General features: G+C 49.0%; 1 protein-coding gene across 3 annotated transcripts in view; it reads left to right on the top strand.

Moving 5' to 3' along the window:
- ZZEF1 (zinc finger ZZ-type and EF-hand domain containing 1) overlaps positions 1–27409 on the top strand; it is a 3309810-nt gene that overhangs the window by 2713732 nt on the left and 568669 nt on the right. For 2 of the 3 annotated variants that reach the window (XM_069614719.1, XM_069614717.1), the window contains exon 45: positions 23539–23757. In XM_069614719.1, the coding sequence (XP_069470820.1) occupies positions 23539–23757 (219 nt within the window). The remainder of the gene's footprint in view (positions 1–23538; positions 23758–27409) is intronic. The other variant, XM_069614718.1, reaches the window with a different exon arrangement.

The following is a 27409-nucleotide window of genomic DNA, read 5'->3' as shown; positions in this document are numbered from 1 at the left end:
CCCTTGTTTATTCTCGAATGCCGTAATGGTTCTTTCCAGTGTCTGCATGGATCTACGCGGGGTTTTTAGGACCCCTCCTTTCGATATACAGCACCCCTTTACATATACTTTAAATGTTTCCCAAATCATGCCTGGGTCGGATACCGATCCTAAATGGGTCAGGAAATAGGTTTGTATGTCCTGGCCAATCTCCCAGCGGGATGTCACGTCTTCCAGGGCCGTGGTCCTGAACCACCAATGCAATTGCCTTGGGGATCCTGTCAGGCCCTCCATGCGAACCAGGACTGGTGAATGATCCGAGAGAGTCCAGGGGAGTATAGTAGCTTCTGTTATACCTCTGGCTATGGGAAGGATGGCCATAACGTAATCTATCCTGGAAGAGCTACCGGGGACGCCGGAAAATAAGGTGTATTCTCTTTTCAACTGATGTGTTCCTTGCCACATATCATGCCGTTTATGACATTTGGCAATGGTGCCCATGCTTGGGCAGCACGGGGTGGGGATTGCTGTGCTGTAGAGGACCTGTCTAATTCCAGTGTGAGTGCCACGTTAAAATCGCCTACCCAGATAATATCACATTCTGGGAATCTATTGATCCCGCTAGCTTAGGGAGTGCCGCCTTCCAGGCTAGATGTGTCGCCTGCAAACATAGTATATTTACATTGTGTTTTTTACAGTATTTTGCTATTAGACTGGTTTTCTTCTCGTTAGCGAACCCCCGTATACTCTTAACGTCCCGTCCCCATTCCTCCATACTGTATGGGCGTCCCTTCCAAGGGACGAGAGACGGAACCTTTTTCACCAGAGAAAACCTTCTTCCCCTTTAAATTTAGAGGCATGCAGGTGTGCGGCCCAGGGAGCATGCGCTGCCCTGACTCCGTCCTCGGGCGCCACACCTCAGTCCCCTTTTCCGCGTCGACGGGAACAAGCTGAATTCACCAGCGCTCCTGGGTTTGGCTTCAGCCATGTAATTCCATGCATGGATACTTCTTCTCTTTCTCTTCTTTTTTGTCTTTTTATCATTCAGGTACTCAGTCCTGAGGCGTCACGCTCCTCCCCGGCGCATGTTGACTTCTACAGGGTTCAGCAGGTGTCTATCCTGCAACAGGACCCCCACGCCCTCTGCCTACGTTGTCTTGGCCCAGACCACAGTTGGCAATCTTGTTCAGCGTGTGACTCGCTGTCCTCAAAACTCAAAAGCGCTGAAGAACAGACTAGCCAGGTGGAGGGAGCTCTTCCAGAATTTGCCTCCAGAGGACTTCAAGAAGCTTGTGAAACATCAAAACAGACCAATGGTAGGGCCTATATTCTCCATCGCACCCCGCAAAGGAGACTCCTTCCCAGGTACTCTCCTGCACGGGAGGGATCGCTCAGGTCCTTCTACCAGCACGTGCACCGAGTCTGCTGCAGCAAACAGCCACCGGGCCGAGGGATCCTTGGATCCTCCCGGTGCCAGTGTTGATGGACCGTAAGGTTCTTTTACTAGGTCTTCACCAGAGGGGCTCCGCCCTTATACCGGCACCATGGCCGAGGGGCTACGCCCTAATAGCAACAATACGTCCGAGGGGGTGCCTAATTGCAGCTCTACCGACCCCCGGGTCGAGGGTGTCACACCTACTGGGGCTAGGCTCAAGGAGCAGGGTAGGCCTTGTGATACACACCCAAGAGTCTACGAAGTGGCCTGGCCCAGCGAGCCGAGCAACACGTTGCAGGCAAGTGGCAGGCAGCCCGACAAAATGGGCCAGAAAGTGGCACCCGTTCGACGGCATTCCAGGAATTCAGCGAAGAACGAGTGTCAAGGTGGGACTGTCCTCAACCAGGTACATGGCCTACAGTCTACCCCTCATTTGCGCAGGGCAGCTTTCCTTTTCGTCTGTATGGACAGGGTATGCAGAGGCTCCATCAGCCTCCTGCTACCCCGTCAGCACCCCCTGCAACCTCTTCAGTCAGTGATGAGGTTTTCTTTGAGAGTTTCCTCGGCCTCCTGAAGTCACCTCGGATGGGCGCTATCCTCTAAGACGCCATCAGGGAAGTCATTGCTGCAATGCTAGCGGCACCAGACACTAGCGGAACCCGAGGCCGAGCAGCCGGCAGAGGTGGTTGTGGCGGAAATCCTCACATGATGCCCCTTTGCCAAATCGGGGATTCCTATGCAGACCAATGTAGTCTCCCTGGCCAAGAAGGGCTGGCTCAAACCCCACTCAGCCCAGCCGGTCAATCGATGCCTGGACGCCAGGTACAGGCAGATGGAGGGGATACACTCTTGCTTTCGGCCCACCCTCAGCCACACTCGTCGGTGATCACTGCGGCATCACTATACTCCAAGCCTCAGTCGTCCTCAGCCCCCTCTTCTGCGGCACTGCTAGGCAAGGAGGAGAAGATCTAGGAGGCGTATGGCAAGAAACTCTATTCCAATGCTTCTTTACATCTGCATCAGGCCAACGCCGATGCCATGCTGGCTGCCGCCAACCAAAGTTTATGGCGAGAAATTGCGGACTACCTCCCGGAACTTCCCACCCAGAGCCAATCGCGCTTTAAGGCGGGGCTAGCCGAGGCCAAGCTAGTGGCACATGACCTGATGGAATACACAGTGGCCCATATTGACACCTCTGGCCGTGCCATCTGGACAGCCTGGCTCCGGACAAAAGAATTCAACCCGGACGTTCAGTAACGCATACTAGATCTACCGTTTGAGGGGGGTTCCCTCTTTCACTCCTCTGCGTACGAAGAAAAACAGCTCACAAATGGCTAAGTCTTTATCCATCCTTACAAAGACCACGCCAAATCGTACACTCAATCTCAGCAGGGCTCAGAAAGGGGTTGTACGTACGGAGTGTTCCGTGGCTTCCAGGAACGTAGATCCAGGCAGCAGGCCCGCACGCCGCCTCAGAACCGGCGCAAGTAACAAAAGGGGGGTGTAAGGGCTTTTTCCAGTCCCCCTCCTCCGCGACAGCCTCCGAAGAAAAGAAGGCATGACACACCCCTTCGGGTCCACCTGTCTCCGGTGGGGGGAAGGCTTGCTCTCCACACACATTTCTGGCACCAGAATTTCACGGACCCCTGGATCCTCTCCGTAGTATCCACGGGGTACCACCTCCCTATCCCAGCCTCTCATCGCTCCTCCACTCCACTCCCACGGGTTGGGACAGCAACTCTTTTGGCGGGGATCTGGTTGTTCGTAGAGAGCCAGGCAGTGGAGGAAGTCCCAGCCTTTGAGCGAGGCTTTGGATTTTACTCAAGGATTTTTGCCATTCAGAAGAACCAGGCGGGCCTGAGAGTTGTGCTGGACCTTTCCACCCTCAACCTCTCCTTACCCCTGCAAAAATTCAAGATGGTTACGCCAGCTTTTATAGCAGAGGCGTTGGACAAGGGAGACTGGTTGTGCTCCCTGGATCTGAAGGACGCGTACCTACACGTCCTGATTTGTCAGCCCCATCGTTCTTTCCTATGGTTCAGGATCATGGGCTTCCATTTTCAATACAAGGTCCTTCCTTTTGGCCTCCACTCGGTCCCCAGAGTCTTTACCAGGCTCAGGCTCAGGGGCAAGGTTGTCCTCATCCAGACGGACAACTCGACGGACAACTCGACCAGCATGTACTACGTCAACAAGTAGGGAGGCACTAGATGCCCTCCTCTGTGCAGACTGTCGATCAGCATGTGGGAGTGGGCCCTGGAAAACGGCATTTACCTCACGGCAGTCCACCTCCTGGGGGAATCCAACCTGGAAGTGGACAGGCTCAGCAGGCTGTGAGCGGACAATTACGAGTGGCAGCTAAACGACCTCGTTATTCAGGAGATTTTCAACCGGTGGGGTCACCCCCAGGTGAATCTCTTTGCCACCTGGCACAACAAGAAGTGTCCCCAGTTCGCATTCTGGCAAGGTCAAGGCCCAGGCTCTCTGAGCGACACATTTTACCTCCAGTGGACAAGCATGAAAGCCTATGCCTTTCCGCCCACTCCCCTGATTCACAGGGTAATTTGGAAAATCAAGGAGTCTTGCCAACTCCTCATCATTTTAATAGCTCAATGGTGGCCATCCAGACCATGGTTTTCGGAGCTGCTCAGTCCCTCTGAAGTGTTCCCGATTCACCTCCCGACGGGCACAGCACATCTTCTGGCACAGCAGGGGGGGGCAGAGTCATCCACCCTGCACCAGGGAAACTAGCCCTCACAGCGTGGTACCTGAGCAGGTAACTCTTCAGCACCTTAGCCTCTCATAGGCCAATCTGGAGATCATACATGATGCCAGAAGCAAAGGTACCAGGGCCCAGTGCAAAAGCAAATGGACCGTATTCTGCCACTGGGCAGACTCCAAGGGGACTCGAGCCCCTGGCATGCACCGTGGACGACGTGCTCTCCTTTTCGGCACACCTCACCCATTCAGGTATGCAGGTAGACACCTTCCGCACATAGCTTGCAGCCATTGGCGCTTACAGGAACTTGGAGGAGGGCATTTCCTCCTCCTCCAACCCTATCGTCAAGAAACATTGACGGGACTAGCAAGGCTCTACCTGCCCGTCAAGAGACCGCACCCAGTGTGGGACCTTAACATAGTCTTGGGCGCCCTGGCACACACACCGTTCTAGCCAATGGCGTCCGTGGACATCAGGCTTGTCACCATCAAGACAGCGTTACTAGTCTGCCTCAGCTTGTGGAGTCAGCGAAATCCAGGCGCTGGTCGCCTCTGAACCGTATACCACCTTTCACAAGGACAAGGTAGTCGTGCGGACACACCTGGCATTTCTGTCCAAGGTTCCATCTGCTTTCCACTTGAACGAGGAAATAGTCCTTCCTACGTTTTTTCCTGATCCCAAGGAACGAAGCACAGAGAGTGCTGCACTGCCTGGATGTCAGGCGTGCCCTGAAATTCTACTTGGACAGGACCAAGGGCTTCCGCAAATCGGACGCCCTTTTTGTCACTTTCGGAGGCTCAAGACCAGGCTATCAGGACTCTAAGGGTTCCATATCCCGCTGGACGGTCTCTGCCATCAAAGAAGCGAATGAGGGCCCGTACAAGCCACTCCCGGCCATCATGCATGCCCACGCAGTCAGGGCCAAGGCAATGGCCATCGCATTCCAGCGCCATGTCCCTTGCAAGTCATAAGCAGGGTGGCCACTTGGTAGAGTGGCGACACCAACCCCCCAGAGCGCGGATCCCGACATGGAGACTCAGGACTAAGGCATTACAAGATGAGGGGTTCCGGGAGGATTTGAGGGAGGCCATCGAGGAATATTTTGATATAAACACGGGCAGTGTGCGCTCGGTTGGAACAGTATGGGAGGCGTTCAAGGTGGTGGTGCGTGGAGTAGCCATTTCGAAATCTAAAGGGCTCCAGGGGGGCATCGAAAGGGAACTTCAGGAAATGGAAAGGGAGCTGGAGGGTCTCACACGACATGAGGATACCGCCCGGGAGAATAGCGATAAGATAAAAGACCAACAGTTAACCTGCAGTGGACTCTGGGATAGGTTATGTAGACTAAATTACAAGAAATACACGGCGAGGCTACACGCAGGGGGCAATAAGCCGGGCAGATTGCTGGCCTGGCTGTATAAGAGTGAGACCCCCCGCACAGTGATCAGTGAGATTAGGGATGAGGACGCATCTGTAATACCCAGGAGGGTGTGAACGAGGAGTTCCTCAAGTTTTACAGACACTTATATGAGGACGCAGGGGAGGATAGGGGTCAAGACATACTGGACATGATAGAGGACATAGAGCTGCCCACCCTGGACGACCTAGAACGCGTGGAATTGAACGCCCCTATCACCTCGGAAGAGCTGGTGGTGGTGATCCAACATTTGCCCACGTGTAAGGTACCCGGGACGGATGGGTTGCCTAGTGAGTTTTACAAGACATACAAACAGGAACTGCTTCAGCCACTGCTTGCCATGTTCAACGAGGCCTATGAGCAGGGGGAACTGCAATTGTCCCTTCGCGAGGGGATGATCCTCCCACTCCTGAAACCAGGCAAGCCGGCCGTGGAGTGTGGGTCTTACAGACCCTTGTCCATGCTGAATCAGGACAGCAAAATACTTACGGCAGTGCTGGCCAATAGGCTGAAGAGGGTGATCGGTAAGCTGATACACCCAGACCAGACGGGATATGTCCCCGGCAGGAACATTACAGATAACCATAGGAGGCTACATCACATCATTGACCACACTGAGGAAGATACGGGTGAGCTGGCTATCGTGTCGCTAGACGCGGTCAAAGCCTTTGACTCGGTGCGATGGCCTTGGTTGAAAGCGGCACTGAGGGGATACGGAATGGGACCTGGATATATCAGGTGGGTCCAGTTGTTATACAGCACCCCGATGGCGAGAGTTAAAACAGGATCCATAATCTCAGATACTTGGCAACTTAGCAGGGGGACCAGACAGGGATGCCCCTGGTCACCCATGCTATACATTCTGGCATTAGAGCCGTTGGCAATATGTCTGAGGCAACAATACGGGGAGGTGGGGATTAGTACAGTAAGTGGTAGACACCTGGTATCGCTGTATGCAGATGACATGCTCCTTTATCTGCGCTATCTGGAGGAGAACCTGCAGTATGTGCTAGAGGTGATGAACCGATATGCCACCCTCTCGGGCATATCGGTGAACCCTAGGAAGTCTAGTCTGTTCCCCTTGGGTAGATATAAGAATGTTCCGTTACAGAGGCTGCCTATCCTGCCGATATCATGGCAGACTGAGACATTTAGGTATTTGGGAGTAAATATTTACCACAAGATCGAGGCGGAGCACAAACACAATACGGAGAAAGCATTAGAGGGAGTTATGAACAGCATGGTGTTTTGGTCTAGATTGCCCCTGACTATGATGGGAGAGCAGCCTTGCTTAAGATGGTGGTCCTGCCTAGACTCCTGTATTTCTTTGTGAATGTCCTGTTTTTGATTCCCAGGAGCCTATTTGCGAGACTTCATAGCTTATGCAGGGGCTTCATATGGGGTAACTCCAGGAACAGAGTGGCCCTGTGGAAACTGCAGAACCCATGTGACAAGGGGGGCATAGGCCTGCCAAATTTTGAGCTTCATTATCTGGCGGGGCAGCTGCTGTACGTGGCCAGGTGGCTGTCGACTGAAGGCTTCTGCGGGAAGACTCGGCCCCATACTTTTTGAATGAAGTGGTGTGGTTACAAAAGAACAAACTGGTGGGAAGAGGGCGGCTATTGAGGCTGGGCTGGGAGGTTTGGCGCAGAACGTGGAGAATGATGGGTGACATAGAGCCGTTCTCTCAGCAGGCCCCGCTGGTGGCACTATGCGGGAACGACTCAACTGTTCGAAGCGGTCCGTAGAAATTGGGAACCATTAGGCCTGGCCACCCTTGGGGACATATGGCAGGAAGGGGAGGCATTGGAATTTCAGAGGTTGCAAGAAGAGACAGGGGTGCATAAAGGCCAGTATATAACCTACGCTAGGCTCATGAAACTGGTTAGGGAGAGATGGCTGGAGACAGTGCTAGCGGATGACCCTGATGCCTCCCTGGAAACGATGTATGATGTTTCGGAGGGCGGGCACGAAATATCTAGAATATACGAGCTTCTAAGAGCAAAGGCAGGGAAGGAGCTGCTTCAATTGAGGCAGGACTGGGAGGAGGAAGCAGGAGGACCCATGACAGATGGGCAATGCGAGAGAGCCCAAAGGTACCATAAAAAGGTATCCCGGAATGCGAGACTCCAACAACTCCAGTTTTATGTCACTCACAGGGCTTATATGACTCCCGGGAAAATTGCAAGGTTTGGAGACTTGGCTACGCAGAAATGTCCCAGGTGTGGGGAGGTGGAAGCGGGGCTGCTACACATGTTCTGGGCTTGCCCGGAGGTGCACAGATTTTGGGATGAGATTAAAACTAAACTGGCTGGTGGGGGAGTGGAGCTGGGCGTGGGATCAGCTTGGCCGTGCATGCTCTGGTTTTTTCCCAGGCCACGGGATTTAAAGCACATAAGCAAAATGAAGGACTTAGCTTACATCCTGGCCAAGCGCAGGATCGCAATGGGCTGGAAGGTGGCCCACAGACCCAAGGTGGAGCTATGGTGGGCGGACCTCCTCAGATGGGCGGAGGCGGAATCCGTAGTTTGGTTTGAAGCGGTTACTAGGGGGGAGAGGAGGAAGTAGGGCCCTTGTTGGCCTGGCGGCAATTGGTGACCTCTATGGCAAACCCTCACCAGGACAATAACGAATTAGAGGACTCGGATGAGTGCACAAGCACTGCGATACCTGATAATGCTCCTGTAGATGACATGAGTGTGCCGGCTCTCGTTTGTGGGGTGGGAGGTGGGAGGACGGAGAATTACACTGTATAATGCGATGGTTTGATGCTGATTATGTACGTCCTAAACAGTTGTAATGTGTGTTATTTTGTTTGGTTTTATTGAAAAAAAAAAAAAGCAGGGTGGCCACTTGGGCCTCTCCCTCGGCTTTCTGCAAGCATTACTGTTTGGATGCCAGCTCTAGATCGGAAGCGGCTTTCGGATAGGCGGTTCTCAGGAACCTATTTGCTTAAGGAGGGTCTCCTCTCCACCCTGGGGCTACAATCAGTTGTAATCACCCATACAGTATGGAAAGGGGACGGGACGTAAGAGTAATTATAAGTTGCTCACTGTAGTGATTAACATACTCTTAGTCCATAGTCCCCTATCCTCCATACGTCCCACCAACCTCCCCCTAATAATAATGGTGTCATTAGGCAATGTTAAATCTATTTTCGACGCCTCAATGGGACTGAGGGCTGGCGCCGGAAGGCGGCGTCAGGGCAGCGCATGCTCCCTGTGCCGCACCCCTGCGCGCCTCTAAATTTAAAGGGGAACAAGGTTTTTTCTGGTGAAAAAGGTTCAGTCTCCAGACCCTTGGAAGGGACGCCCATACAGTATGGAGGAAAGGGGACTATGGACTAAGAGTACGTTAGTCACTACGGTGAGTAACTTATAATATTTCCATGACATTATTCACGGCGCATTATTTCATTTCTCCCCTACACTAGGTGCATCCATAAAACAGGTGGTATTGCAGGGTTCCCTTTCTTTTAGGTTTTATTAGTTCGTATTGTGCAGTAGACCACTGATGATATAACATCATTTTTTGGCAGGTACGTTCGAAATCTATTCCATTTGAAAACCATCAAGCCTTCTCTCATACTACCCACGCCATCTGGCTTAGGTGTAATTCCCCAATATCGAACCTCTGTATCCACCCGTTCCCTCCCATGCTAGAAATAAAAACTTACCGGCTCCCATGCCCCCCCTTCCCTTAACTTCCCACAGTAACTTTACTCAACAATTCCGCAGTGTCTGTAGGCAACGGGGTGCCATGGGCAGCAAAATCGCTCTTAGTGGCCACGGCCACTGTGTGTGGCTCCATGCCTCCGGCCAGGACCCGTGGGGCTTCAAATATAAATTGCAGAGGGTCCCATAGAGTGATTCTCTTTCGCTTTAGGATATTTGAGTGCCATCAAGGTGAGTTCAGCCACTTCTCGTTGCAGTGTGGCTACCTTATCTTCTCTGTCTCCTATCCTTTGTTCCGCTTTCTTCATGCAAACACAATTTATCTATTTGTATGGCTGAGATGTCGACCTTACACGTGAGGGCGTCTATCTTTGCCCCCATATTATCAGTGCTTCTCTTCAGGGCCAGAAGAGTCTGATTTAAGACTGCTACATCTATTTGGGACGGAGACTGACTCTCCTCCAGGGACGGGGTTGGCTGCGGCTGGTCGGCACATGCAAATTGGTCAATTTTTGCTTGCATTTTGGGATTGACCAATGTACTGCAGACCTCGTGCCTCTTCTCCCACGTGTATTATTGAGTGAGACGCAGTTTATGCTGGTAGTAGACGTAGGCTAGGCTCTTGTGGTATCGTGGAGTGTCTCGAGTCGCGTAACTATATTGCACCCGCTACAGTAGCCAGTGTCAACCTAGATTATGGTTATGTGGGTCCATTGGTTCCTGCACGAGGCTTTCCCCCTCTCCTGAACTGTGTGTTTTGCCTCCAGGTCATACAGTAGCTTCTGCGTGGTCTCGGTTGTGGTGCTGCATCTATTTAGCCAGTTGCATTGTCTTGATGATAGCAGTATGGGCCTGTGTGTTTACAGCTGTGGCACTGAGGTATAACCCCTATTGCAGCAGTTTATTTAGGGATGCAAGATGTCCTACAATCTGGTCGAGGTGAGGAGTCTTCGGCGCAACGTCTGTCTCTTGCCAACAATCCCCTGCCATGCGCCGTCTCCAATATCCTATCCCTTCTCACTTGCTTCCTGAGTCACTTTGGCCCATTCCTGGCTAGTATCCCAGTGAGTCCAGTTCAAGTGTTTGGTATGAACTCTGTAAGGTTTCAATTTGCAGGATATAGTAACTGGTAAGCAGGTCAGTGGTCCAAAATCATTGAGGAATCGGTTGTGTTTGACCGTTGCACAATACCCATCTTTCGCAGACAGAGGTGCGCTCCTTATCTGGGTGAGGCAACCTAAGTGTAATTGTTTGTGGCGCCGTTCAGGGTATCACAGTGAGGGTATTTTTGTAAGGCATCGGGCCCTGAGCGGTACAGGAATTTACAAGTTCTATCTGTGGGGCTAAGTTCGCAATGTTATGCTCACAAGTCTGTGCAGTGCACCCGAAGCCGGTTTCCTAATGCGTCCTGTCAAACTTTTCCTGTCACTGTGCCTCTTTCCAATGCAGATGAAAGATTCAGTATGCAAGCCTATATGCCATAATTTGCGTACGAGGTGCATGGGTGCCTCCGGGCAGTCCCACACCGGTATTTCCAATATTTATTCTAGGCCAGGAGTAGCCCTGGGGCGCCACGGATCGCAGTGCCCATTCCGAGCCTGGCCGTGTGTCATTGCAATGGAGTCTGTAGAGGGCCAGAGGGTACGCAGTCCGTCCTGAGAGTTAAGAGGCCGTCTGTTATATCTTTCTCCAATTGGGTGCGCAGGGTTCCAACTCAACCCCCCATTGTTATTTCAGGTGTGACTTTAAGTGGGTTATTTTTGGGAACCGCTTCAGTCCTCATGTCCTTCCATGTGCCACAGCAGCACGGCGCAGCATCTGCGTACGCAGAGCGCCGGTGTCAGCGCTGTCCGTTCAGGGTTCTTGATAGTGGGTGGTTATCCCTTTCTAGGAATCTCTGTTGCAAATGGGTCAGAGGCGGAAGGAATAATCCCTGTTCATTTAGCCAGCTATGGACATTCTCCTGCTATTGTGAAGGGCAGGTTCCTAGACTATCACAGGGGGTCGATGTTACATCCCGCCTTCTAGTAGCATGTGCGGCAGCGGGAGGGATCTCACCTTGAACCCCAGAGGGATCACTCGCCTCAGTCATTGCCAGGCCTCTTGCCAGAGTTGACCTCTCATCCTTCTTACTCCGGTACTCTGGTGCAGCGCGGACACCCCGAAGGTGGTAGGGGGAGCCGGCGACTGCTCCGTGCTCTCGGGCACGGAGCTCCACGCCTTCGCAATCCACACAGATATGAGGGTCAGGTATCCCGGCCAGCTTCTTTGGCATCCCCCACCGCCAGTCTGCTCGGCTCTCTGGCCCTCCGCAAGCCGCCACCCAATTGTTCCTGCCCCCAGCAGGCCTCGCTAATTTCAGGTCAGAGGAGCCATGATGAGGCACCTCGCAATCGCCTGCAGAGCTTTCGGCCTGGGCCGCCGCTATCCTCAGACGTTGCCCTCTGTATTCACAGCTGTGTAGTTCAACTTCAGGGGGTGATCGGAACGTAGAACGAAGGATTTTCAAAAGGATTATAGTGCCGTCACCAGAGCTTCTCAGGCGGCGGCCATCTTGTTAACCGTGCAACAGCGCCCCCCCGTCCCCCAACCATAAAGTATACTTGCATCTAGGCAAGCTGCAGCATTGTGCAATCCATGAAAACGATGTTACAAGTACAAGAGCTGAACTAACAAAAGGGCATTGCAGTAATCAAGACTGCTGTTAATCGTAGCCACGATAACCGGAGCATGAAATCTGGCTGGAAAATAAGGCAGAACTTTTTTCAACTGCTTAAGCATATAAAAGCCAGCACTGCAAGTAGCACTAATCTGAGCAACAAGTGGGAGGCAGCCAGAAATCTTAACACACATGTTTTTTACAAACTGACCTGGAACTGGAGGCAAACCCAAAGTAGACGGCCAAAAATCAGAGGTCCATAGAGATGACGAAGAAGGGGGCCCACCACTATGACTTCATTCTTCTCCCCATTGAGTTTAAGCCAATTGCGGGCCATCTACTCGCCAACAGAATGAAGGTGTGCCCTGAGACGGCCAGCAGTACCCTTACACTCAAGGTCAAGCCCAAGAAGCAGCTGGGTGTCAGCATATGAATAAAAAAAGGAGTGAATAAGGCTTGCCAAAGGCTAAATATAGATGTTAAAAACTAATGGCACAGAGCAGAGCTCTGGGGGAACTCAAAAGCAGTGAGAACGTGAGAAGATTTAAAAGATAATAAGGAAACGGATTGAGAACGAAAACACAGAAAGGACCAGAACCAATCAAGTACAGGACCTGACATACCTGCCTCCATAATTCTGGCCAAAAGTATGGTATAATCAATGGTATCAAAAGCGGCAGAGAGGTCTAACAAAATTAGACCCGCCACCCCACCCTTAGGTGAGATCGTCATTCACTGATATCAACACTGACTCAGTACCCATAAGAGGGTGGAAGCCAAGTTGAAAGGGGTCAGGAAAGTTGGAGGTTTCTAAGAAGGACCTAAGCTGAGGTGTAACCAAATCTTCAAGCAATTTTATGAGAAAGGGAAGAAGGGAGCTAGGATGATAAAGAAAAGGGAAGCACAAAGTGAGTTTTTATTTTTTTTAAAGCGGTATCACCAGAGCATTTTTAAGTGGTTCTATAATATGACCGGAAACAAAAGAAGAATTAATAGCCTTAGTGAGAATCCCATCAATCTGACGAGCTATCAATTTAAGACAATGAAGAGCAATAGGGTCCAGGGTTGACGCAGACCGAAGATGTAAGTGACCTGTACAACTGCCAAGCAGTTGGTTAACTGAAAAGAATAAAAAATGGGCAGATCAGAACTCCTCTCTGAAAGCCTAGAAGGAGAAACTGATATCAATGCTGATTGGCCAGTACAGGCAATATTGTGCTCTGATGGTCTCCATTTTTTGGATGAAAGAAATCAACATATTTTCACACCAGAACTGAGAAGCTGGCACCGAAGATGGAAGTCTAGGTGATAATAAATATTTAACTGTCTGAAACCGCTTTCTAAGGATATTGGTTGCTGCCTGAATTGTTTCGGCATAATAAGAGTGTTTTCACATTTGTTATGGATTCATGCTAGATAGATTGCTGTTTTTTAAAAATGACCCTTAATAAAGGATCATAGTGTAAGCGCCACTTGTGCTCAGATTGATGTAATTTTGGTCGAAGAATAGATACATCAAGTGTATCCCACGCAACAGAAGGATGAGAAGGTTTACGTACCCATTTCAAAGGCTCAATAACATCAGCCACTTCCGGAAAAAGCTGCAATAAGCTGAGTCAAAGGTAACAATGTCGGTACTTCCTGAGTATTAAGCTAATGGGGAAAACATTTGCTCAAACAATACAAAGGAATCGATCGATTTCCAGTTTCTCTGTAAAGATTTAATCTGAGGCAAAGGGGTTCCTAAAGTTGGTAAAAGCAGTTCAAAAGGGATCAGGTAATGATCTGACCAATCCAAAGGCTGAGCCGGAAACATGTAGCAGTGTCAGGAGCAAATATAAGATCAAGAGTATGTCCTTTTTATATGGGTGGAACCATCAACAAACTGATGTAATGATAAAACTTGCATACCAGCAATAAAAGTGGTCGCTAAAGAATTGTCCGTAATATCGACCCAAATGTTAAAATCACCCACAATACATACATTATTATACCTTAACATCAAATCAGCCATGCACTAAGACCAGGACTTATCAAAGGTAGAAGAATCAGATGAGGGAGGATGATAAATAATTAATAAATGCAATGTGGTGATCCATCTTACCTTCATTCTGAGGTTTGTCCAGGTTCTCACAGACAACACCACTGCCATGCACTGAATCGCAAGATGGGTAGCGTGGGGGTCGCTCAAGCTGTGCGGAGAAGCCATGTTTTTATGGTTTTGGATGACTGAGAACAAGGTGGCAGTGACAGCGTCACTCTTCTCCTGCAGCCTGATTAGTTATGCCAAAATGCTGGGATATTTGATGAATCAAGGGTATTCGCCCCTTCTCCCAATGAGAGTCATCCCCTTTGATTGGATCCCTCTCCCTCCCTGGGTGTATTCGCAAGTGGGACCTCACTGAGAGGCACTCCCCCTTAGGGGACAAGGACTCTCGTTCCTATGGCAAACTCCCTAGATTGCCCAACATATCGGCATATATGGGACTGCCTGCTGGGAAGAAGCATGTAACATCTTTATATATGGCTGCGGGCAATGCTGAACTGAATCTCTTAGAAGAAGGAAAAGAGGATGTCTCTTTAAGAAGAGACATGTATTTAATTGATCGGAGTGGAGGAAGGAGGAGGAGAGAGCATGGTACACATGGGAAGCCCCCTGACGTGATCGTGCCTTGGAGGGGCTGAGCAGAGACAACCCATGGAGCCAGCGGCTTTCAAATTGGCGAGGAACTCCAGTGTGAAACTCCGGGAGGCCAGTGAGAACAGCCATGGGGAAACCGCTGCCCAAGAAGAGAGTAGTATCCAGGAGCTGGTGGTGGCATGACCACCAACTCTTTGTGGTCGGTGAGATGCCTGCTGAACGACGCAGAGACCATCACAGCTGGGAGCCCAAGGTGCTCCATGTCGCCCACCTCTGTAGACGTCTGTAGCCTGAGGGGAAGCAGAGAATGAGACGCCACAAACATTCAGAACGTGAAAACCGACAACGGAGAAGAATACCTGAGCGTGTGCCAAGCCCTGCAACATTCCTGTATGCAGATGAAGGTACTGGAGAGAACGGGAAAAGCGGGAGGCCGCTGGGGCAATGGTGCATGAAGAGTGGAACTCGTCCCAGTCATATAGACAAGATACAAGGAACAAATGTATTTGATTGCCAATGTGAAAGGCTCATAAAGCATGTAACAAATAATCCTGTGAGAAGAATAAAGAGAAACGGGAGACAATTACCCGAGAGGAAGGGAAAAGGTCTTATAAGCTAACAAAGAGTGGATAAAACAAAGCCCATCAGGGCTTCTGAGGAATATGATATAAGACTATCAAGAGAACCAGATAATAGAAGGAAGAGTATAAGAGAGAGAATCTAAAAGGGGGATCATGTCCCATGCAAAGTAGCCAAGGATGAATTCAGAGACTATAAATTGTCACTGGGCCTAGTAAGATCGTTGGTTTTGTTCTCCCCTGTTCCCCTCCCTTCCCTTGTCACGCTCTGAAACACCTGTGAATGAGCGCGATATAAATAAAATGTCATATCATAAAAGGATCATAAGTGAAGACAAGAGCTTGATAGACTATCTCAAAACAAGCTGTAAGCAGCATAACCTTAAAGAGAGTGCCAAGCTCAGAAGTGTTTTACAAGAGCCACAAGAGCTCATGGAGGACATATCCACAGGGCACCAAAGAAAGTTGTATAAAGAAACTTAAGCGTAAGAGAGACATTTCCATACAGAGACTATCTGAAACTATGAGAAGCCTTTAGTAATAGGGACTGTTAGGCCTTTTCATATAATTTGATTAATTAGAGTTCATAATGTCCTTAATGTTTGTTTGTTTGTTTATTTTATTTGTATAGCGCACCTGACCCAGGTGTATTTGGGCGCTAGTGATTAAGAAGACTGTTACAGGATAGGATTTCAAACAAATAGTAGAGGTTACAGGTTATAGTTAAAACACATAGTACAAGTATGAAATCAGTTATAGCAAATAGTACAAGCATGAATTCAGTCTTGAGCATAGAGTAGATACATGCATGCATGGCCGAGTAGTCAAGGATGCAAGAATAAGGGAAAATTGGGTTAATTCTTAATAAGTGGCCAAGAGATGACACTTCTCCTGAAATTTGCAAATATTTTGATGGATTTGATGTCAGGTGGGCGTGTGTTCCATAGTTGGGAGGCCAAGACCGGGAAACTGGAGCCATCTGCTCTTTTTAAGTTGTATCTAGGTACCACTAAGCAAGAGGTGTTGGTGGATCTCGTAATACGAGTTGATGATCTCAGTGTGAATTTGTCAGTGAGATATGGTGGGGCTAGGTGGTTCACCGCTTTGTAGGTAAGGCATAGGGTTTTCGGTCTATTTTTGTTTATTTTATTTTTATTTTGTATTTTCTTTTCTTGTATGGAGAGCTATTTGCAGAGTTTTCTATGTCCGGCTTCTTCTTCCGACCCGCCATAGAGCCCAACAGTGAGATTTTGGAGCAGGTCCTCTCCACATGGGAGCTTCCCCTGAAGACCTTTTTGTTTCCAACTCATTCAAGAGCCTCTGCACCAGGTCGTTATTGGTAAATCATTCATTCCCTCCAAAGCCTTGTGTAGTTCCGCTGTGGGACTGTAACTTGGTGCTCACTTCTATGATGGCTACTGCGTTTGAGCCTGTTCGCTCATGTACTTTGAGATTGCTTACTTTTAAGGTTGCCTTTCTGGTACCCGCACTTAAACTTTATGGGTGTCAAAATTGCAGGCATTCTGTATCTTCACCATTCATGCTGTTATCGAAAGAAATGGTCACTGCAAGGGATCAAATTATCAAACTTAAAATAGTTTCATTTACAACCAAAGGTCTACCTCCTGATGATGTTTCCACCTCCTCACCTCTCGAAAACCAAATAAAAAAGATTTCAGAGACTGGACCCTAACTGGGCTTGGAATTTCTATGTTTTCAGGGCCAATAAACTCAGATTAGAAAACCAGTTACTTGTTTTCTCCTGCTAGCTTGAAACTGACTATATTTGTTTTTTTTATTGCATTAAACCCTGCTATGTGCTAACCCCAAAATGTCTCCAGGCACTTTCCACCAGGAGTCATGCAGCTATATCGTCTCTTCAGAGAGGTATGCCGTTGGTTGACATTTGTCAAGCAGCAACTTGGGCCTCACTGCAAATGTGGATGAGGCATTATCATCCTGGACTCACTGACTGGTGATTATAGGAAGGTTTGTGATGCAAACCATCTTAGTATAACCAGAGCATTCTTGTCATTTACCTTCCCCCAAATTTGTTCCGACTTGTCTTTGGGAGTCCTTCATTGATGAGGAATCTGTCAGACGAATGTACCCATTAGAAAGGCAAACTACTTTCCTTCAGTAATGTTCTTTCTGATAGATAAAAGAATTTCACCTACAGATTATTCCTAATCGGTCCTCCCTCCTGCCCACCTAAATTAAGTACTCTATTACTTGTGGGTATCTGGGAGAAAAAGGGAATGGAACTGAGGTATGTGGCATTACTTCGAGTGCAAAGGAGTCATGTCAAAGCCGCCTGGTGGCAAGCTAAAAGAACTTTGAGTAGGCTGAGACTGAAGGAGATTTCATCAGTGAGGAGTCTGCGAGAGGAATCATTGTATCCATGAGAAACAACTGGAAGCAAGTAATTTTTTCTTTATCTGGCAAGTCTGTTTTTTTGTACTTTTGTATGGAGATGTAAACTGAATGTCTAAATTTAGTCACAGTAGTCCATGCCCAGCCTCACCACACATACTTCCTTGGTTTCCTAACTTGTATTTTGACTCCAGTTGATGCAGCATTCCTCAGCATGGGGTCTGGCATGGATTCACATGCTCATGCTCATGAATATTCCCCTTGGTCAGGCTCAGAATCTTCGGTAGAAAAAGAAAGCAGTTTTGCTTTAGCCTGAAAGCTGCTTATCTCCTCATAACCAATCACTGTCCTTTGGGACATACTGCCCCCAACCAATGACAGTCGTCTCCCTAAGCTCCACCCCTGGTGGCCATTTTAAGATTATTACCACACGTTTCAGTGTTGGGAGTCCCCTCATCTTACTCTTCGAGTATTTTGCTATTTTTCGAGTTTTTTCGGATACATTTGCTATTTCTTCTCAGACTCTTTCCATCGTCGATTGACTTCTGGTAGGAGGGGACCAGTTGTCGGCAGAGATGTACTTCATCGCTAGATTTCTCATCACGTTTCTCGGAAGGCCCTACTTCAAAAACTCAACAGTGTCTGAAGAGAAGTCCCTTGAAACTCTGTGCAAAATGTGGACTGAGGATCGTCACCTCAAGTGCCTATGTTGGTTGCATCCAGACCATGGCGATGGATGCAAAATTTGCTTTGGATTCCCTGCTAAGACGAAGCGGGACCGTTATTGAAGGTTGGTGATGTGGCTCAAAGAGAAGGCATCTGCCTTGTCCTGCACCGGCCGGTCCCACAGCATGCTCCCTCTCAGAAGAAGAGGTTGAGATCCTTTTAGGATGCCCCTTCCCAGGGGATCCAAAAGAAGGTGAAACACCATTCTGCTGAGCTCTCCTGGGTCGCTGTGTGACCCAATTTGGGAGGTACCTGATCCCGTCTCCATCTACAGTGAGCCTGTTAGTTGGGGGGTGGAGGAGCCTTCTGCAAGGAAGTCCCTGACCCCTTCAAAGCATAGATCTTCGTCCAAAGACAAGGCTACAAAGTAGAGGTCTTCGGGAGGCCCATAGAGAGTCCCGTTAACGACCCCATCGTCCACCAAGAACACAACTTCATCAACGACTGCTTAGTCTTCCAAGGAGTCCACCTCGTCGACAGCTTCCCCGTCGACGACCACAACTCTGTCGAAGGCTTTGCCTGGATCCACTTCGTCGACGGTTTATGGGAAACTCGATTACTACAGTGTTTTCTACGGTCAAGACGACGGCGACCCCACGAGTGGCTCTGCTTCTATGGCCTAATGTGGCAGTGGCTGCTCCGTCCACTACCACAGAGGATGCGCCTGTCTGAGTGCAGGTGCCCGTCACCTCATTCCTAAGGGATTTGGGGCAGGACCGGAGAGCTGTTACCTTCTGAGGATTTTCTCCCTAGGCCGGTGAAGGTGTCCACGAGAGTGTTGATGAAATCCCCACACATCTACACAAGCTCTGATAACGACCACTTGCCCAAAGGCTACTATTCGGACCATGAAGGGGGCCTCAGCCTGTGTCCTGGGAGGGATCTCCTTAGGGGGAGCCGCCACATCATTTTAGTGCAATGCCGTTGCCAGTTTCTCCTTTTGCATCTCAACCAGTGCCCAGGGACATGCCGCGGGACATTCTCACCCCACTCCACACTCTGGTCTCAAAAATACAGCAGAGACTACCAGTAGCCCTGGTGCTGGGCCCAGTCCGCAGCCCTCCTAATCCACCAGTTAGAAGTCCTCCCTGACCATGGCATCTGTCTAGCTCTCCCAGGATGAAGTTGCAGCCTAGCCCTTCAGGGCCGAAACACCAGCTGGCACCACCACAGAGACCTTTAACCCCGGTGGTGGAGGTGCCACCCCACACTGACACAGGCACTAAGACAGACACTACAGCATCGCATACGGATGAGTATGATGATTATGTACCAGCTGATGGAGAGCTGCTGGGTGCCGATGAGCCCGCCAGGGCGTCGCCACCGGAAAAGGTTGGATCTTTGCATGCCATGATTTCGAGGGGCTCTGCTCTCTTCAGTTTGGTTCAGAAGAAGGAGGGGTTTCTTTTTCAACTCCGGGAGTCCTCACGGAAGACAGTCATGTCAGTCCCTTTGCTGGACGATGTCTGGGAGGAAGGCTTGGCCCTGATGAAGATGGCAAGTACCGCTCCCCCCAAAAGAAACAGGCTGAAGAAGTGCAGGGTCCCAGACCCCCGGTGCTTGACACCTGCCTTCTCCAGACTATGTGGAGTCTGCCGCCTTCAGGAAACGCTTGTCAAATCCATCAGCCTCGTCCATGGTTCCTCCTGACTACAAGAGGAAGAAGCTTGATGCAGTGGGGAAGCGCATCATTTACACCGCAGCCTCCACCATTCAGGCTGCCAATGCCCTGCCCAGCCTGTCCCGGTACAACCGGGAGCTCTGGTATAAACTCGGGCCAATCTTGCTGATGCCCTGGCTCTGTTCTAGGAGGGCGAGGTGGCCTCGGACCACGCCATCACAGTGGCGTTGGATATTGTGGACTCCTGCTTCCATCACATGGGCATTGAGGTGGCACTCCGGCACCGGTTGGCTGAGGGCAGATGTACAGTGCAAGGTGATGGACATGCCTTTCAATGGGGAAAATTTGTTTGAAAAGGCTGTGGACGAGACACTCCAGCCGATTAAGACTGACACAGAGATGGCACATTCTCTTGGGACACTGAGGCAGAGGAGGTTGTGTCCTTTCGTTCCTCAAGAGGGAAGTCTGGCAGATCCTCAAAGGGGTACTCTGCGCCCTATCGCCAGACCTCCCGCTCTGCCACAGAGGAAACCTACAGGAGCCTCTCGCAAGCCTTCTGCAGTGGCATCAGCCTCGTCCCCCGCAGGCCAGGACACAGATGCCGTAGCAGGTCTGAACCGGTCGTGGACCCGGGCACCCCCTTTCACACCCTAGCCGTGGACTGCTAGCGACCTTTATCTACCAGTGGTAGTCCATCACTACAGACAAATGGGTGCTAGACGTTCTTCATCAAGGACATACCTTGGAGTTCCAGCACAGGTGCCCTCACATTCCTCCTGTGGCATGTCAAGAACTGCACATGGCTCAACTTCATCAGGAGATTCAGTCCATGTTAAGGAAAGGGGCAATAGAGCTGGTCTTTCAGCGCCTCTAGTGCTCCAGAGTGTACTCCAGATAATTTCTGGTAGGAAAAAGTCAAGAGGGTGGAGGCCAATCCTAGATTTAAAGCGTCTCAACAAATAGTTAAAGTCCCAAAAGGTCAGGGTGGTCAGTTTGCAGCACGTGCTTGATCAGCTGTAAGACAGGGTTTTCCTGGCGACTTTGGACCTGGAGGACGCCTACTTTCGCATCCCCATTCACCCAAGATATCAGACGTTCCTGGGGTTTGTGGTCCAGGTACGGCACTATCAGTTCAAGGCTCTGCCCTTTGGCCTGAAATCAGTGCCAAGGGGGTGCACAAAATATTTAGTTCTGGTGGCGGCGCATATACACCTCAGGGACATCCACAACTATCCTTATCTTGGCAACTGGCTCATCTGCTCCTGCTCTCACGCACTGGCATACCAGCACACAGTGGATATCATATGTACGACCCTTCTGATGGAGCTTATATTCTCCATCAATTATCTGAAGTTCTGTGTGGAGCCATCGCAGAACGCTCTTCCTGGGCTCCCGGCTCAACGCGGCTGCCTGGCTGGCTACCCCCTCGGAGGAGAGGGTGATGACCACCCTAGGGAAGGTGCAGTACCTGTTGTCGGCGTAATCTGCAACAGTACGACCCATCAAGTCGCTGTTGGGCATGATGTCCTCCTGCATCCACCTCGTCCCCTTTTTCAGGCACCAGATGATGCCTCTTCAGGAGTTTCTGGACGCACAGTGGCTACAAGTCACGGGCGCTTGGACAGACCAGATTGCCCTCACCCAGGAGTTCCGGCAAGCTCTACGATGGTGGGGAGTGGCCCTGCATCTCATTCAAGGAGATCCCTACTACTCTCCCTGTACGCCTTCCCTCCAATTCCGCTTTTGCTAAGTGTGATCAATACAATCAGATGTTGCCATTGTAGGGTGATCCCTTTTGTGCTAGTGTGGCCTCGGCAGATCTGGTACCCACGCCTACTCCATCTGTCAGTGGCTCCATCTATCCGGTTGCCTCCACTTCCCGATCTTCTCTTCAGAGAGAATGGAAAAATAGTGCACCACGACCCAGCTTCGTGAGCCTCGCGGTCTGACTCCTGTAGCCCTAGAGTTTGCGTATTATTCGCGACTTGCGGAATGCAAAAAGATCCCGACAAAAGCAAGGGCTTCATCTACGCTGTCTTGTTACGGACACAAGTGGAAATGCTTCACAGTGTGGTGCAGGACTCGGAACATTACACCTGCCGTATCTGCTTTCACTGGCCAAGCCTGAACTGGCTCATGTCTCTGTCCAAGGTGCTTCTTGCAGCCATATCGCGTTACACCAGGGCACCCGGTAAGCCCTCCCTGTGGCCGTACAGGCTTGTCAAGGAGATCTTCAAAGGCCTCTTCAGGACTTTTCCACCAGTGAAGGCTCCTACTCCAGTTTGGGAGCTCAATAAGGTTTTGACTAAGCTCATGGGACCCCTTTTGAACCGATGCATCAAGCCCTTTGAGGTTTATCTCGTGGAAAATGGCTTTCCTAGTGGCCATCACCTCAGCCAGGCAGGTCCGGGGAGATCCAGGCCCTCTCCTGCAAGCAGCCGTGCTTTTCCTTCCTCGCTACGAGGCTGGTGCTATTGACCTACCCCACCTTTATGCTGAAGGTTCCTTCAGAATGCCACTTTAACAAGCCTTTGGTTCTGCCAGTCTTCTTCCCGAACCCTTCTACACTGGCGAAAAGGACGATGCATTCGCTGAACATTGCTAGTGCCTTGAAGTTTTATGTGGCACGCATGAATGCTTTTCGAAAGACATCTGAACTCTTTGTGAATTTTGGACCTGTGAATCACGGGAAGGCCCTTTCTAAGGCTTGCAAATCCAGGCAGTTCTCTGGCTGCATCATGCACGGTCATCATCTGGTCAAAAGACCTCTTCCTGGCCGGCCGAGAGCCCATTCCACCAAAGCCATTGCAGCGACAACAGTGTTTCTCTCTGGTGTTCCCCTGCTCGACATCTGCAGGGCTGCTACATGGAGGCCCACCCACCTTCACAAGATTCTACTGCATCGACTGTGATTCTAGGGAAGAGTCCTGGGACGCCCAAGTTGTGCTACACCACCTGTTTGCTTGAGGTGAGTCTGCTCCAGTGGTACGTTATTGCTTCTGTTGAGCCTTGCCACCTCCTGTGGTTGTGTATATGTACTGCTGTGTAATCGTATTCATGAGCATATGAATCCATGAAAAACCACATGCTGGAGAAGGAACACATTACTTACCTTTAACTCCTGTTCTCCAGCATGGGTCTGGCATGGATTAACATGCAAACCCTCCCTCCTTCCCCTTTGTGGCTCTTCTTGGTTCATACTGCCACTTTACATGCTCTACCAAATCGGAAGATGTCACAAGGGGTGGAGCTTAGGGAGATGGCTGTCATTGGTTGGGAGGGGAGGCAGTATGACCCAAAAAGTGATTGGTTATGAGGAGAAAAGCAGTTCTCAGGCTAAAGCAAAACTGCTTTCTTTTTTACTGATGATTCCCAACCAGATGACTGGGAGTATTCATGAGCATGTTAACCCATGCCAGACCCATGCTGGAGAACAGGAGTTACAGGTAAGTAACATGTTATATATGCTAACAGAAAAAAGAGCATTTAACTTAAATGGGATATATCTGTTCTGCATGTTGCTGGCTTTCCATCTAGTTGCTACTCTGGAATGTATTCCTTTCCATATATGTACATATTGTACCAAAGCTTGTATAAGAGAAGGCAAGTGGTCCGCACAGCTCTTGTGGTATGATCATCTAGTAAGTGAACCAATCATAGCTAAGTTTCCTCTTTTATTACATGGTAATTTTGCATCCATTTGTAATGTTCTGCAGATTTTGTCCATCATGCTGTATTCCTCAAAGAAGGAGATCAATTCATTTGTTGAAAGAGCAGCGTCTGAACTAGAAGATCAGGACCAAGACCAGGATATGGACCAATCCAGCATTAGCACCACTGATTTGGACCAATCCAACATCAGCACCATTGATTTAGACCAGAACAAGCCAGATCCACTGGAAGGTCTCGACGAGGCTACTAAAGTATGCTTTTTGGTAAATTAAAACACATTTAATATACTTCTATATTTAAAAGCAATGTATTAGCTTTGATATACTTTGATTTTCCTCAGAGTTTACAAATACATATTTGCTGTATAAATGGCCTATCGTACATGTAAAATGATTCAGAAAAAAGTTTTTAAAATATATAATTTTCATATTAGAATGTGAAAGTTGTTTCGATTTATATCAATGAAACTACGACAGAACAATGGGTATGTTTGCATTAGGACACTGATTTTAAGATTGAATGAAAGCAACATAATCTGGGCCATTCTTTGTGTGCATTTCTAAACTATTGTAAAGTCTGTCTTTACATGTATTCCCATCTAGTGGTTGGTCCTGGATTAGTTTGTTTTTCTTTTTAAAATAAAAAAATGGGGGTTTGCCCCTAATAGGACCAGCCTTCAATGATATTCCTGCAAAAGCCATATTTGATTGTTTTTTTCCCACCATTAGATTCTATCACAGTAGCAGATGCATTTGAAACGGGTAGCACCAGAAAACTAGTAAATATGGGTATCCTGTCATTTATTGCAAACAAAACAGAGTGGTACATTTCACAGCGGACCATAACACTGAAAAACAGCGCAAACATTAATTAATTAAGGGTAGTGGGGGTAAGGAGTTAAAATGGTACTGGATGGAGTTGGGGTGGCGTTAAAAGGGTAAAAAAACAGTGGCTTGGGGGGGGTACCCCCAAATTAAAAAACAAACCAGTGTTTTTCTGTGTTTGTCAGTGTTTTTTTCCGTGGTGAAATTTACCACTCTGTAATTGTGGTCAGTAAGATCACATATAACCAGATGGCCTGCAGACTTTAGGAAAACATTATTCTTTCTGTCAAGAAAAGCTATTTAATGATAGAAATAGAGTGTTTCCGGTCTTGCTGCAAACATGTCTCCTCATATAAGATTGAATGCAAATGTTTTAGAAAAACTCAAGGTTATGGCTGTTGCAGTGTATTTTGGCAATTTGAAAAGATTCCCTTTATTTTGTCTACCCTGGTAAATAATCCATGTCTCCTTTTCTGATTGATGAATAGTGTCTGTAAAAATGTTTTTGCCTAACAACCATAATGACGGTCTGTGTGCCTTGTAAGAAATTTTTTAAAAAAGAGATTGCACTGGGAAAAATGTTGTGCTGCAAAGGCCTTGCTGTGCCGTAATGCTTCATATTGGCGTTTATGGAGTTTTCAGGGGAGCGCAGTACCTGGAAGGATAAAAGGAGCAGTTGTTACATTAAGAAGTTCCACGAGCAGACTGAGTCAGTTGTGACTTCTAAAAGGGGTTCAGAGAGGCAGGCAGTTACACTTGAAAATAAATAGAATGCCAATATATTGAGTATCCCCTTGGCCAAGCATAATCCTTCACTGAAACAACCCAATGCCGAGCCCCCTTAAGTGAAAGTTACAGCAAACACGAAGATTTCAAAGGAAACTGCTTTTTATCAAGAACCCACAACTGCTTCCAAGTCCAAAAATGCACTTCGTATTTAAGTGTCTGAGACAGCGAAGGAAAGATGAATGTTGGTGTTATTGATCCCGAAAAGGTTTACAGATTCCAACATCGACCCCACAAGAGGTCCTCTCAGCCTGAAAAGATTTCATTTCAACCAGAAAATGTGTCCTATTGCACAAGTCAAATCTTATTCCCAGTCCATTAAAGATGTCTTTAACCTGAAACATTTGCCATATAAATCACAAAAACACACCGTGTGTTTTGAATAGACGTTGTTAACCCTGTGAACTTTTGGGAAGTAAACTTGTAGAAGGTGACAAAATGCTGGTTAAAAGCCCATTAATAAAAAATGAAGAGATACAGATGCAACCCAGAATAAAAGGCGAATTAGCTCTCCCTCAAAAAAGCAATCTCAAGCCCCTCTCCCCCTGCAAGATACACAGTCAGTGGAAGCAGATGAATATCTTTGGGAAGGTAAGGAGCGCAAATCATACAAACGGGAATGTCTGTGGAAGGACAGCGGTGTAACCACCACTAGTTAGGAAGAGCAGACAGGAACATCATCTCCTGCAGATGATTGAGGATTGTGCAGAGATTAAAGGAGCAGTTGTGCAGTGCAATAAAAGATGCAAGAGAAAATGGTAATTCTGATGCTTGTGGATTTGCTTAGAATCACATGCTGTGCATATAGTCCAACATCTAGTGGTAATCGCAGAGTATTGCATCTTTTTTTCGAAGATCGAAAGGGACGTCGACATGGGCGTAACTGTAACACTATCCCTAACGTAACGTGTAGTGTTCCCAAAATCCCTCATGCGTTGAGGTCCCACCAGATTGTTATTTTCCACCAACCTAGTTGGTCGCTTTTGCAGAGCTTGTTAGAGTTTATATTGCTATACTATTCCCACGGCCTACAGTCGTCTAGTCAATTTCGACAAACTCCTCGATGGCTGTATTGTGGGTTTCCTGCTGCCGCCGACTACATCTACAACTGCTCGGCGACTGTTGACCATGTGGCCTCAGCCCTCAGGCCTGGCCTTTACAGTAGGGAGAGTGGGGCCCTGTTTTCTTTCTTCTCTTTGAGAATGCATTTCCTTCACCCCTCTTTCTCTTTTCGGTCTGGCTGCCGCTGGCCTCTGCTATGGAGAGGACTCCTTTTAAATTCTGCCCGTCTTGTAACGGCAAATTTCCCTGGAAAGACACTCATCGCTGATGCAATAAGTCTCTTCCTCGTGACCCAATGAGTGCTTGTGTAAGGCCTGTAAACTCTTTAGGCCGAAGACGCTGAAAGACCGGCACTAAGCGGTGGGCGGCCTACACTATGCAGGCCAAAAGCCTTTCCCCCGCCAGCGCTTCGGACACGAATCCATCGGCTCAATGGCTCCGATTCAGAAGCTGTTGACCTTTATGCAGAGCCTAGGCACTCCCAAGTGCCCGTCCCTGGCCTCGATATGCAGGCCGTCGGCACTATTATGGGGAAGTCGCACCCCAGGGACATGGGCACCCATGCACCACATGTACTTAAGCACACAACCCCAACAGGGTTGTCGAAGAATTCTGCAATGCCCATAGGGCCGCCAAATGTTTCGCCGGTACCTTCTAAACCTTGTGGTTCGATGGCCTTCCTGCAACCACACCCACTGCAAGCAAATGGGCATAAAACTCCTTCTGGAACGGGCGATCCTCCTAAAAAGTCCACTGTCGTTGACCGAAGGACTCAGTGTTGTCGCCGACAGCGGCAGTGCCTCTAGGCATGCCGAAATCCTCTACTCTGTCAATACAGCTTCCAAAGCTTTGCGAGAAGCTTTCGGATACCCTTTCGGTGGCCCGGGACTACAAAGGCACCCCTTTCACTGAGAGGGCTATTGTGAGGCCCCTGAGCCTCTTTCTAAGGCCTTAAATAAGGGTTCATCCCCTTCTAGGCAGCCCATCGCACCTCCTGACCCTTCAGGTTCCTCAGAATGGACTAGAGAGAGGTTTGAACAGTGTATGGCTAAGATGGCCGAGTTCATCGACTTTTCAGACTAATATGATAGAGCCTTGAAGAGGTCTAGGGAAGTGGGCTCTTACCCCATCCCCTCTAAATTCCATAAACTGTCACGATGCCTACCCCCGGGGACCCAGACCAAGTCCAGCAACCCCGGAAGCAGGCATCAAGTTATCCCAATCAAGCCCAACAAACCCTGCT

The sequence above is a fragment of the Ambystoma mexicanum genome, chromosome 9 (genome assembly GCF_040938575.1).
Source record: "Ambystoma mexicanum isolate Mex_15411 chromosome 9, UKY_AmexF1_1, whole genome shotgun sequence".
Lineage (NCBI taxonomy): Eukaryota > Metazoa > Chordata > Amphibia > Caudata > Ambystomatidae > Ambystoma > Ambystoma mexicanum.
This window is presented reverse-complemented; position numbering and strand designations above follow the sequence as displayed.